This window comes from Gracilinanus agilis, chromosome 3 (genome assembly GCF_016433145.1).
Source record: "Gracilinanus agilis isolate LMUSP501 chromosome 3, AgileGrace, whole genome shotgun sequence".
In the NCBI taxonomy this organism is placed as follows: Eukaryota; Metazoa; Chordata; class Mammalia; order Didelphimorphia; family Didelphidae; genus Gracilinanus; species Gracilinanus agilis.
The window spans coordinates 111,999,368-112,013,465 of record NC_058132.1 but is presented as its reverse complement, the minus strand read 5'-3'; the positions used below and the strand labels follow the sequence as shown (position 1 = coordinate 112,013,465).

The following is a 14,098-nucleotide window of genomic DNA, read 5'->3' as shown; positions in this document are numbered from 1 at the left end:
TTTGGGCAATCTATAGAGTTGATCTAAATATTTTGAACACAAGTAAACAGTGAGCTTGGCTCAGGATCAGCTTAAGAGGAAGAAAGTAAGCTAGGTTGCCTTTGGAAAATTTCTGTGGTGCTTATAATTATTTCTAGCTTCTCCCTGAATCAAAGACTCATCACTATTCTTCCAGGCATGTTCTATGGCTACATGTCATAGAATACCATAGTCTCTAAAGAATTAATGTGCATAGTAGGAATGGATAGGTTACAATATATTACCAACAAGGGACTGTGGCAGAGAATCTATGTGTGAGATAGCATCAGAGATTTGTAGTAAAGGAGGACTGCTCATAAACTGAGGATGAGGGATAAGTAATAATGGGTAATCCACATATCTCGTTGGTAACTGTGCAATGTCAAGAAATCTTGAGGAAGGCCCTCAGCATATTGAATGGATAACTTACGAGAAGCCGTGGTCAAGATTGCACAGGATGATGTACAGGTATGGATGTATTGCCATCTGCATCACTGGAATGAGTCCCCACATCGGTGAGATCATAGATCTATCATAGTAGTAAAAATGAAAATTCAGGGCCATTTTATTAAGGCTTACTTTGTGGGTTTGACTAAAATATCTATCCATGAGTACATCTCAGCTGTCAAGGTCATCAGTTATGTACATACGTGGCAGAGAAGGGAAGAAAACGAGTGTACTATACAGATGTGCAGCACAATCATTGTTATTCAGGCTGCAAGCCAATGTGCTATATTCAGTAGAACAGGATGTATTATATATGACTTCCCGTGGCTAAAGGACAATTTCCCCCATCATTTAAACAAAATTATATTTCTGTCATTTTTATCTGACTCTGTCTTCCCTGTTTTTGTCCCTGGTGATCCTTGCCACACTGATCAAAGAGGTAGGTGTGGAAAGAATTTCCTTACCCTGAGAAGGAAGTGCGTATGCTCAGGCTGACAGATCAGTCCAGCTTTCCCCTTACATAGCATGGATCTTGAGCTTGAATTAACTTATGGTCACTGGCCCATTCAACTTTAAAGCTTCTGAGTCACAGCAACAGTGGCATTTGGTGAAGAGCACAGATAAAAGTTAGACTACCTGGCACCGGATCTTCTGTTTTCTTAAGGAAACATTTTCACCTTTCTGGGCTTCAAAAGAAGGGAGTGAGACAAGATGGCAGTCTCTTCCAGCTCCAAATAATTTCTGTCCAGGCAGCCATACGAACTTTTCTCATCTCCGTAAGTGAGAGAAGCTTCTTTACTCCAGAAGCTTACTTCGCTCCTGGGCATTATCATATTGGATGCACCTTCCACTTTAAAGTTGCTCACCCAAACCAGCCATGTCTAAGACTCTGCTCCTATTACTTCAAGACTTTCTTTGCCATGCTTCCATTCATCTTCATCCCTCCCTAAACATTAGGTCTTTTATATCTTCTCTCATCAGAATATCAGTTGAGTGCAGGGACTGTCCTTTATTTTTTTCTGTTTATATTTGTATCCCCAGGACTTAGCACAGTGCCTGGTACATAGTAAATACTTAATAAATGCTTGTTGGCTTGTTGAAATCCTAGCGTGTTAGGCTTTATATTTAGAGTGGATGCTTAAGACCTAAATGTGGGATTTCATGGATTCAGGAAATTCCCAATTTTAGAAACTGCATTAACCAAGGCAGACTGGCAACTCATCTATAATCTATAATCTTAGAGAGTTGCCAGTGGCACTGAAACATTAAACAACTTACCCAGGGCACATAGTTGTATACCTCAGAAGGATGTCATAATCCAAGATCTTTTTAACTCCAAGTCTCACCCTCTATCCACCTTGCCATGATGCCTCTCAAAGAATCTGATATTGTTCCAAATAACTAATCTTTCATATCACTTAACACGAATTGATCTACTCTCTGAGAGGCAGCTAGATGGCTTAGTACAGAAAGCACTGGACCTGAAGTCAGGAAAAAAAGGAGTTCAAATCCAGCCTCAGAAAATTACTAGCTCTGTGACCCCTGAATGAGTCACTTGACCTCTGTCTGCTTCAGCTTTCTTATCTATAAAATGGGGTTAACTAATTAAATATCCCAGGATTATTGTGAGGATAAAATGAGATGATATTTCTAAAGTACTTGTCAAACTTTAAAATGTTAAATAAACACTAAATGGTAATAGAAGTTAGTCACACTTTCACTACCTGCCTCCCAGGATGGCTATGAGGGCAAATTACTAAATAAATACGATTTCTTGTTGCTGATTTTTGTGATTCATCTTTGGGTAGCACAGAATAGACACATACATAAAGGACCAGGGAAGGATTTTTGAGGAGGAGAGAAGTTAAGGTAATGAGATCAGGGTAGAATGGGGCTAATAGGGGAATATTTCACAAAGAAATAGTTCTTCCAGACTTTAGCATAATGCCTTGCACATAGCAAGCATCCAATATGTGCTCCTTCTAGTCAGAGAGCCATCAGATATTAAGCACCGACTATGTGGCAGGCATTGTACTCAGTGCTAGGGATGCAAAAAAGGTAGAAGCGGGCACAGTCCAGAGGTACTAACAGCCCATTGGGGAAGACAACATGCAAAGAAGTCCATATAAACAGGGTCCCTCTATGCAAGTAGTCTGAGAAGGAAGGCATGAGAATTAAGGGGATAGGGAAAAGCTTCCTGCAGAAGCCTCTTAGCTGTGACTGAAAGGAAATCAGAGGAGCCAGGGGATGGAGGCAAGGAGGGAGAGCCCAGGGGACAGCCAGGGAGAAGGCGTGGAGTCAGGACATGGCGTACCTTATGGAAGCTGGTGTCACTAGATCATAGAGTACATGGTAGAAGGTAGGGAGGTGGAGGTCTAAGGTATAATAAAATCAGGAAGATAAGAAGGAGCCAGGTGTTCTAGGATAACATAAGCCCTTTGAGAGCAGAGACTGTTCTCATTTTGTCTTTGTATTCCTGATACAGCACCATCATAGTGCCTGCCATATTGTCAATACTCAATAATCCCAATACATCTATTTCTCTTCCTTTTTTGTAAAACTTTAGTTGAAATTTATAAAATTCTTGTTACTGACAAAGTTTTTGTTGTTTAATCATTTCAATAATATCTGATCTTCATATCTCCATTTGGGATTTTCTTGGCAAAGACACTAGAGTGGTTTGCTATTTTCCTTCTCCAGGTCATTTTACAGTTGAAGAAGCTGAAACAAACAGGGTTAAGTGACTTGCCTAGGGTCACACAGCTAGTAATTTTCTGAGGCCAGATTTGAACTCAGGAAGAATAATTTTCCCTGCTCCAGGTTTGGTGTTCTCTCTACTGTGCCACTTAGCTGCCTCTGACAAAGTCTGATGAAGTTCTATTTTTAAAGCTCTCATTGAGGAATAGGACTAACATCCCAATTTTAATCCACCCAGGATTAGTCAATAAACATTTATTAAGTAGCTTGCTACATGCTAGTCACCATGTTAAGTCCTGGGGATGCAAAGAAAAGCAAAAGACAATCCCTGCTTTCAAGGAGCTCACAGTCTAATGGAGGGGACAACATGCAAATAAGCATGTATAAACAAAGTAATTCTAGAATAAATTGAGGAGAAGGCACTAGAATTAAGAGGGACTGGGAATGGCTTCTTGGAAAAGATGGGATTTTTACCTGGGTCTTAGTGGGAGCCAAGAGAAGATGGGGAGGAAGATCAAATGCCTTAAGTTTGGAGATGTGTCTTGTGCAAGGAATAGCAAGGTGGCCAGTATCACTGGATGACAGAGTATATGGGAAAGTCAAGGATAAAATATAAGAAGGCTGGAAAGAGGGGGTAGCTAAGTAGCTCAGTGGATAGAAAACCAGGCCCAGAGACAGGAGAGTCCAAATCTGGCCTCAGACTCTTCCTAGCTGTATGGCCCTGAGCAAATCCCTTAACCCCCACTGCCTAGCCTTTACTGCTCTTCTGCCTTGGAACCAATGCTTAGTATTGATTCTAAGAGGTGAGGTGAGAGGTTATTTTTTTAAAAAAGAAGACTAGAAAGAAGAGGCTGATTATAAAGGACTTTGAAGACCAAACAGAGGATTTTAAATTTGATTGTGGAAGTAATAGAGAGCCACATTGCTGTTCACAAAGGTATATTATACATCCCACAACAGATCCTAGCCTACAGTGTAGGGTGGGGAGAGACAAATATCCTACCTTCTGGACTTTTTATGTTTACAGAAGTCAAGTTATTCTGTTTCAGGGATTTTGTCAGGATAATTAACACCATTGATTTTACAAAAATATGCAGGCTTTCAAATCACAATTTTTTCAAAAGAACCTAGCACCAGTCAATACAGATGTTCTCCCCAGTCCTTCTCAGTCACTTCCAAAGAAACATAAGCTCACCCTGGAACCAGCTTATGGTTATCCCCCTCAATAAAAGCTTATGGAATCCCCCTTCCCAAGAGGTCCTTGAAAAGAGGAGAGTCTCATCTTTCCACGGAAGGCTTAGGTGTGATCCTACTTGGAAGCAGGAATTTGGAACCAATTAACTGCAAGGTCTCTTCCAGCACAATTATTCTACTATTCTACCGGTTTCCCTCACCGTTTGTTTCTAAATTGACTCATGCTGCACAGCTGACTGTATTATCAGGAGGGGTGAGCAAGAGAGCCCAATGGAGCTTTGGAGAATCTGTTTACTGAATGACTTCTGTGTGGCTGTGTTGGTGTTCCCCTCAGTTGTGTGCATCCCTTAAGAGAGTTTCATGCAGTAGGCTTGCTCTCGTGATACTCAAGGTCTAAAGCACAGCAGAAACCAAATTTAGATAGTGATATTTCTATCATACAAGATGAGTGAAGACTAACCTCTAAATATCTTTCCTACTCACTCAGCCATGCCTGTGCTTAAGGTCACAGTTAACTGGCAATTGGAGGCCATGAGACTTTGACGTAGTATTACTTGATCCTAGAATGTTAGAGCTGGAAGGAACTTTTGAAATCATCTAGTCTGGTGCCAGCCTTTTACAGATGAGAAAAGCAGAGGCCCGCAAAGATGAAATGAATTTTTCCGAGGCCCCACAGTTAGTGACGAAGTCTTGATTCCCTGTCCAATGGTTTTTTTCCATTCAATCTTGTATTCATAGTTGTCCTTGGAGGTAGGCAGGACAAGTATGTTGTTATCCAAGTGCCTTGAGTACAGAAACCATTTTCATTTTGTACCGAACCTGAGAAGTAGAAGGTTATGAACCTATAAAAATATTCAAGGAAAGTAAAAGTGTTTTCCTCCCTAAGTGGGGAAAAACTAGTATGGTTTTATAGAGAACTCTGTTTGTGATAAGGAGTAATTGATGATAGTTGAATTAGTGAACAAGATGGTGCATAATTATTTTAGTCTTACTCTTATATTACATACATTTGATTATGTTAAGAAAATCAAATTTAACAGAATATTTTAGTATTGATTATTTGATTTATATTTTTTTTAAAAACTGGCTTAGGCTCTATTACTCTTCTCTCCATAAATGAGGAAAAGAAAAATAAATGGTTTGGCCTCTAAAACAGTACTTAATTTATTATGGCAAATGTGACAAAGGAAGATGAGTCTGGGCACTTGCTTGCAGCATATAGAAATTTACAATTTGATAGTGCCGTTCATTGAATTTCACCCTCTACGCTACTTCGCTTTTTGTAAAATAGTGACTTTCAGGACACATTATAAGAAAATAGACATTTTACAGACTGAAATTCAGTAAGAGCTCATCATCTCTTACTGGTGACTAATATCATTCTTTCATATCATCACTTTTCATACCTAGTCATAGCCTATCTTTCCAGGTGCATGACACTGGAGTTTAAATATCCAGTCCTAGAGTTACTCAGCAATTCAGTTCAGTTACAAACATATAATAAGTGCCTACTGTATGCAGAGTCTGGTATATGAAGTTTAGATAAGACATAGCCCCTGTATTAATGGATATTATGGTAAAATATAGAATATATATCTACGTATATATAGCAGAGACACAATAGTGTCCCAAAGTCAGTGCATTTAAAAATTTGAATAGCTTAAAGCTGCACCAAGACTTTTTTCTCTTTTTAATTATTATTAATACAAATGTTTACAAAACCAAACAAGCATTTCCATATATAAAGAAAAAATATTATACAAATGAAAAAACACATCTTACATAGGTTTAGCTTACTTTTCTTCATGTCTAGATAATAGATTCCATCCTCAAGTGTCCCAATTTCCTGCATCACAAAGGATATCATCAGGGAGATCAACATGTTTGTATAAATTGTCTTTCATGTTTTACCTTTCTGTTCACTTTCTGGGGGTAACATTCTCAGTTTATTCTTCCAGCATTAGTTCTGTAGCTATGTACAATGTTATCCTAGTTCTACTCATTTCATTGTTCATTACCTCATATAGTTCTTTCCAGGTTTTAAAAAAATCAGTCTGTTCTAATTTCTTATGGCATAGTAGTATTTCATCACAATCATATTGTACCAGGACTTTTGGAACACTATGTATAATCCATCATAAGTTCAATTTTGGACAAATCAGGTTTGAGGGACTATGGGCAGCCACATAAATAAAAATCCTGTAGGTAGCTAGAGATGTGGCTCTGGGGCTTACTTAGGTGAGGGTTAGAAATATAACTATTGTGAGCATGTTAATAAGAATAATAACAATCTCCAAACTCAATGGAATAGAAAGCTCTCAAAAGATAGAGACCTAATTGAATAAATTAAAACCATGAGGGAACAGGATAAAGTATGTATCATTCTTGTCATCCGGCTAGTGATGTTTATCCCAAGGATGTTTTCAGTAAACCCACAGAAATTGAGTGAACACACCAACACTTTTATTCAATTATAAAAGGAAGTTTTAAAAAATCCAATTAGATAACAGTCCACTGAACTATTCAGCATAAAATAACAAGAGAGCAATACTATATCCCAGAATCATTTCTCTCTGAACTCCATAAAATCCAAGATGAGAATTAACATAACAGCTTACATTTTGCATCAAAAAGGTTTGCAAAATACTTTCTCATGTATTCTTTCATTTAGACCTCACAATAACCTGATGAATTGTTACTTTTTAAAAATTATTTCTTTCTTTCATTGTTACATTTAATTAACTCCCTCCTCCTCTTCCTTCCCTCCATTAGCGAAGGCATCATTTGGCAAAAAGATGTATGTATATATAAAGCTATGTCTGACTTATTTGTTTATCAGCTCTTTCTCTGGAGCCAGACATACACAAATTCTTCAAACAATATTTCTGTTGCTGTATATAATGTTCTCTTGGCTCTGCTTATTTCACTCTTCATAATTTCATGTAGTCTTTCCATGTTTCTTTTTTAAGAGTCAACCTGTTTATTATTTCTTACAGTATTATTAACCTTCACTGTAGAGTGAGGAAACCGAGGTTGACAAATATTATATGACTTTCACATGGTCACATAGCTGGAAAATGCCACAGGTTAAATTCAAACTCAGGTCTCTTCTGACTCCAAAGTTAGTGCTATCCATCATACCAGGGATTTGTGAAGGTATGGGAATGATTGATATTGCCAAAGGAAAAAAAAGTATAGAGAGAAAAGGGAGGAAGGACCGAACTTTATGAATACCCATTTTAAAATTGGGTAAAGATGAAGATCAAGAGGGGAAAAAAGACAGAGAAGGGCATTTAAACCTGTTTGCCTCAGTTTTCTCATCTGTAAAATGATCTGGAGAAGGAAATGGCAAACCACTCCAGTATTTTTGCCAAGAGTCAAACAACAAAAAATTAAGAAACTATTAGTGACCAAAGTAAAGGAAGAAAGAAGATAATGGCAAGGGGTAGACAAGAGAGAAAATGACGAGGAGAGACTATATTTTCAAGAACTTTTTCAGTGGAAGGGAGAAGAGAGGATGAGAGGTTAACTGGATGGAGGAGAGGGATCAAGGGGATAGGCTGCCTTGGGAGGCACAGTCTTGGCACAATTAGAAGCCTTCATAAATTCATTCAGTGAACATTTATTAGGCTCCTACTGCATGCAGAGAACTACGCTGAGGTTCTATGAAAGGGATACAGGTCAGATTAGAGATAATCCCTGCCCTCATGGAGTTTTAGTTTATTAAGAAGTTGTGACCTATTTAGTAACTCAGGGATATTTTAGAGAGGAGGCACTCTTTAACTGGGAATTGCATTTCAATCACATGTGCTCATAGGACCACAGGTCAGACATAGGATGATAGATTTGGAGCGTTCCAATGGCTTTACTTTTACAGATGAGGAAACCAAGGCCCAGAAAGTTGAAATAATTTGTCTGTAGTCACACAGGCAGTTAGTAGCAGAGCCAGGATTTGAATCATAAGAATTATAAAATGTCAGAACTGAAGGGGACTTTGAAGACCATCCAGCCAATCCCATCTGTTCTTCCAGGTAAAGAAACTGAGGTCCAGAGAAGGAAAACAACTTAATAACTTCTCAGTTTCCTTTGACACTGATAGTTGAAAGCAACACTAGGATTTCTCCTGGCAATAGCATCTATATTGTGGAGGCCATATGAAAAACTATGTGCCTGCTCAGACATTCACTCCTTTCCATTGCTTGGTTACTTTGGGTATTTGAGCCTTTTTAAAACATCTGATTTCTGGTCCTTAGCCACCTCTTGCATTTGCTTTCAATCCTCAGAGTCCCCTGTGTTTAAGCATATGCTTTTACAGTGAACTTTTGTCCCCTTTGAAAACAGCATTTCAGTCTCTCTTATTAAATTCTAGCTTTCATGACTAATATGCAATGAGAACTTCAGAAATGTTTATGTGATATATTAAAGCAGCCGGGCTCTTCCGCTTACAAATTGCTTGGAGATAAAACCAATATGTCCAACAGTGGAATTGCCTCGTAAATATGAGAGAATGTAAACCAGGATCATGCCTTCCCCGTTTCTGTGGGCCCTGGGTTTTTTGTTGTAGTTTAGTTCCAAAACTCCTACTTCTGTGGCTCAGTGAGAAGATTTCAACAATTTATAAATCAGTGGAAAAAATGTGGAAGCTCTTCCCCAGGCTTGCTGTGGGAAAATGAATAGATAGGCCTTAAAAAAAATTCTCTCCATATCTTGTAAACAGGTGACTCACTGGGAATGTCTCTGAGTCAGAATGGAAGCTAATACTGTACCAAAACAGGATCTGTCATTTGCATTTGAAAAACTAAAAATTTCTTGCTACAAATATTTGTTACAACCAAAACTGAGACAGTCAAGAGACAGAGGCAACAAAGAGATATAGAGAAAAAAAACAGAGAAAAGGAGAGAAAAAAAGCAGAGAGAGGGAGAGAGAGACAGAGAAAGAGAGAGAGACAGAGAGACAGAGAGAGAGGGAACAAATGAACGCTGTCATTTGCCTTGAAGTCCTAGAGCAACCAAAATCTTTAAAGATTACAGGAAAGTTTTCATTTATTTTAGAAATCAGGGCATCTGTAAAGCTACTTTCAGACTTACAGTGTTAATAAAATGTGACTAGTGTTAAGTGTGGCTACTCAGGAAAATAGTAGACCATAAAGTTTCTTGATTATTGTTTTTGGAAAATAAATACATTGTTGTTGGGTTTTTTTAAAATTGCTTTCCACTAACTCTCTCTGGGTTTCTTGGCACATTTTTTTCATATTCCACAAACAGCTGAAACCACACTGACCTTCCTCAGCCTTGATAAGAATCATCTGTGAGCACTGCAATTATAATTTTGCGATTTTGAGCTGATTTTCTATTTGGACTCCAGTATCAATTTCAGCTGAAATTTCCATGGACATGGCCTTTTTTCTCATGGTTACAAATAATTCAGTCAGAGAGTGATGCATTTGGAGATAGGGGGCATTCTTCATCAGCTTTGCCATGTAATCGGGCCTCTTAATGAATTCCACATTTTCCACATCTATCTCCTTGTCCACTTTATCAGGAGCCTTTCTGTTCACAGAGAGCAGATGGAGAAATTTCTCCTTCCCTTTGGAATTTACCTCAAGTATTTGACTTCTGTGCCAAGTAGCATCTCATCATTAAGAGAGGCACAAAAGTAGCAGGTAGAGCATTCTAATTAGTTTATTTTAAAATATAACATTTAGTTTTAAAAAAACTAGAATCCCATACTAATATTATTGTACATTAATAATATCCCTATCTTCCATAGCTTATTGTTCTGCAGATACCTTTGGAACCTGTACAAAATCCTGGCAAAGTAAAGGAGGGCAGACATTAGTATTCCCATTTTTCAGCTATGGAGATGGATATAAAGAGTAACTGATTTGTCCAGTGTCATAAAATTCCCAAAGATCAGGGCAAGAAAAAGAACCCAGGCTTTCTGATTTCATAGTCTATTTTATTTTTGTTTGAGGTTTATGAAATTGGTATTAAAATGGAAGTTTTATTTTCATTTCTGTAAATGCATCTTGATCCTCTGCCATGTAGAGAGCCCTGTTCTAGGTGTGAGGGACATGAGAAGGGAAGACAAACTTAGAATGCATAAATACTGGGAGGGATGTCATTACAAGCCATCACCCAAGAGTACTTATCTGCCTATCCATTCCCCAACTATACAAAGTATGCAGAAGAAGGGCACACCCCTAGATGATGCATCTGTTGATGATAACAGTAAATTGCATTTATGTAGCACTTTATGGACTTTATAGTATTTTTAGTAGCAACACTGTATAGCATAATGTAATATGCAACGAAGAGAGGATTGGGTTTGGACAAAGAGGACCTGGATTCAGATCCCTCTCTTGATACTTATTACTTCTCATGGCCTCAATTTCCTCATCTGTAAAATGACTGGGTGAGATTAGGTAGACTCCAAGGTCCCTTCCAACTCTCCATCTGTGATCCAGTGGTCTTATAATTGTTATCTCCCAAACCTCCCAGTGAGGAAGGGATTGCAAGGATCCTTATCATTTTATAATTAGAGAGATGAGGCTGATAGAGGTTAAGTGACTTCTTTATGGTCACATAGCTGGTGAATGGCAGCCACATTTCCAAAAATCCTCTGATTTCAAATGTAGACCAAAAAAAAATGTTGTAAATATTAAAAGATCACCTTACCCATGATTACACTGACATCATTTTGCTGAAAAGGGAACATGGCTCAGTTTGGAGGGAGGTCTTGGAACAAGGAAGACCCAGGTTCAAATCACATCTCTAACTCATACTGGCAGCATGACTCTGGGCAAATAACTTAACATCTCAATATCCCAGGAAATTCTCCAAGTCTCAAAAAATGTGGGTCTTCATTGACAAAAGGCATTTGCTTTCTCATTCAGGGAGTTTCCTATGCAGATGAAAGCATCGCTCCTACCCCTACCCTTCTACCAGAAAGGATAAGTTTGAACACTTGGAACCTGTTGGTATTCTGTGACGGCTCATCCTAAATAGAATATGGGGTGAACAGGAGTGGAGCAAAAAGATCCTGAAGACAGATTTTGCCAACTTCACAGTGTTCTTTGGTTGAAAGAACTGACATCCTCCTTGACTATGGAGCTATTTCTTTCCAGGACCACTATTTCTCTGATATTTTGTGGTATAATCTAGTATCGTACCATAAAGTTAGTACTTGGGAATTGTTATTTATAAACTTGGAATCTGATTAATCTGAATGAATGCAAAAAAATAGCAAAAAACAGTCCAGTATAATAGAAAGCACCCTGTGCTTCAAGGTGGGGGGATCTAAGATCAAGTCTCTTCCAGCTCTAAATCTCTCGGATGTGATTTCAGTGGTATAGGCAAATTCTGGGTATGGAAATTCCCCCTAACAATGCATATTACCACTTTCTCTGTACTCAATCTCACAGAGTTGCTTAGAGTATTAAAAGTTTAAGGAGGCAGCTGGGTTGCTCAGTGGATTGAGAGCCAGGCCTAGAGACTGGAGATCCTAGGTTCAAATCTGGCCTCAGACACACTTCCTAGCTGTGTGACCCTGGGCAAGTCACTTGATCCCCATTGCCTACCCTTACCACTCTTCTGCCTTGGAGCCAATACACAGTATTGGCTCCAAGACAGAAGGTAAGGGTTTAAAAAACAAAACAAAAAAAAATAGAAAAGAAAGTTTAAGTGACTTGCCAAGGCTCACACAGCCAATATGTCGGAAGTGGGACTTGAATCTCTGGCTGGTTTTGGAGCCAATTCTCCATCCACTATGCCACACCACATCTCGTTATGCCATTCAGTAAATCAATAAACATTTATTAAGCACCAATTATGGGCCAGGCACTTAACCACTGGGGATTCAAAGAAAAATTAAAATTAAAAGTAGACTTGTGGAACTCTCTCTGGGGGAGACAACATAAAAATAATCATATAAAATGAAGATGCATACAGGATAAATTGGAGATAATGAATTGAGAGAAGGATCTAGCATTGAAGGATTGGGAAAGGCTTTTTCTAGAAGGTGGGACTATAACTGGGACTTGAAAGACTCCATTGAAGAGGGGAAGCCAGGTAGCACATTGGATAGAGCATCAGGCCTAGAGTCAGGAGGACCTGGGTTCAATTTTGGCATCAAACACTTTCTGGCTGTGTGCCACTGGGAAGTCGCTTAACCTTAATTGCCTAACCCTTACTGCTCTTCTGCCTTGCAGAATTGAAATTTAGTATGGAATCTAAGACAGAAGGTAAAAGTTTAAAATAAAATAAAAATAAAAAACACTGCAGGAAAGCCATGTGATGGAGATGAAAGGGAGGATTTTAGGCATAGAAAGCAGCCATTGAAAAAATGCTCAGAGTCAGGAGATGGAGTGCCTTGTTCAAGGGATAACAAGAAGGCCAGCATCACTGGGCCACCATTAGATGGAGAGAAGATGGGCAAGGTCTAAGACTAGAAAAGTAGGGGAAGGGCCAGATTACTACGGGTTTCAAATAGCAAACCAGATTTTATATTTGAAACTAGAAGTGATAGGGAGCCTTTAAAGTTTATAAAGATGAGTGGGGAAGTAATGTGGCCAAATCTATGCTTTAGGAACAATACTGTGACAGCCAATTGGAGGATAGACTCAAGTGTGAGAAACTAAATTGTGTCATAGGAGGAATAGCTGAAGAAACTCAGGACATTTAATATGAACCAGTTCAATAATAAAGCTGCTAAATGTATAATTGGATTTTAGGCTGCATTGACATAAATCTAGTGTCTAGACTACATGAAATAGCCTTTCCATCCTCACTGTGCTAATCAGAGCACATTTGGAGAATTATATATAATTGGGAGTAGCTAGGTGACTCAGAGGATAGAGAGCCAACCTAAGACAAGAGGTCCTAGGTTCAAATCTGGCCTTAGATACTTCCTCGTTGTGTTCCTGGGCAAGTCATTTAACCCCCATTGCCTAGCCTTTACCACTCTTGTGCTTTGGGACCAATATACAGTGTTGATTCTAAGACAGATGGCAAAGAGTTTAAACAAAACAAGAATTATATATAATTCAGCATCATTTTACAGGGGACATTGACAAAGAAGAGAAGTGTAAGCTAAATGTAAGCTAAAGAGTCTAGAAATACTATAAAATAAGGAATGATTAAAGGAGCTAGAAATTCATAGCCTACAAATGAGAAAATAGAGGGAGAAATGATACTTATCGTCATATGTGGGAAGGGTTGTTGTGTGAAAAAAGTGTGTAGACTTGTTCTTCGTAATTCTACAGGTCAGGTCTAGAATAATGGGTGGAAGTTATCAGAAGGCAGATTTCAACTTGGTAGGAAAGAATTTCCCCAAAGGGTAATCATCGGTGGAATGGATTGCATTGTGAAGTCATAAGTTGGACATCACTAGAAGTATTTCAGCACCTATTTGATGACCACTTCTCAGGGATATCATAGAGGGAAATTTATCCCTCAGAAAAAGGATAAACTAGATGATCTAGATATGAGACAAGATGGTCCAGGTGATATAGCACTGGGTTATAGCACTCTAGAGCCTCCCTCTTTTATCAATTCTGAGGTCCAAGATTCTATGATATAATGTTTAATAAGGTAGGGGAGAAAGAAGGAAGGGAAGAAAGAAATCAAGAAAGCAAGAGAGAGGGAGGGAGAAAGGAAGGAAGGAAGGAAGGAAGGAAGGAAGGAAGGAAGGAAGGAAGGAAGGAAGGAAGGAAGGAAGGAAGGAAGGAAGGAAGGAAGGAAG

General features: G+C 38.6%; 1 protein-coding gene across 1 annotated transcript in view; it reads left to right on the top strand.

Annotated features, from left to right (window-relative positions):
* The first annotated feature begins 397 nt into the window (after positions 1-397).
* ME3 (malic enzyme 3) overlaps positions 398-14,098 on the top strand; it is a 140,990-nt gene continuing 127,289 nt past the window's right edge. The window contains exon 1 of the mRNA XM_044668934.1: positions 398-533. Within this exon, the coding sequence (XP_044524869.1) occupies positions 398-533 (136 nt within the window). The remainder of the gene's footprint in view (positions 534-14,098) is intronic.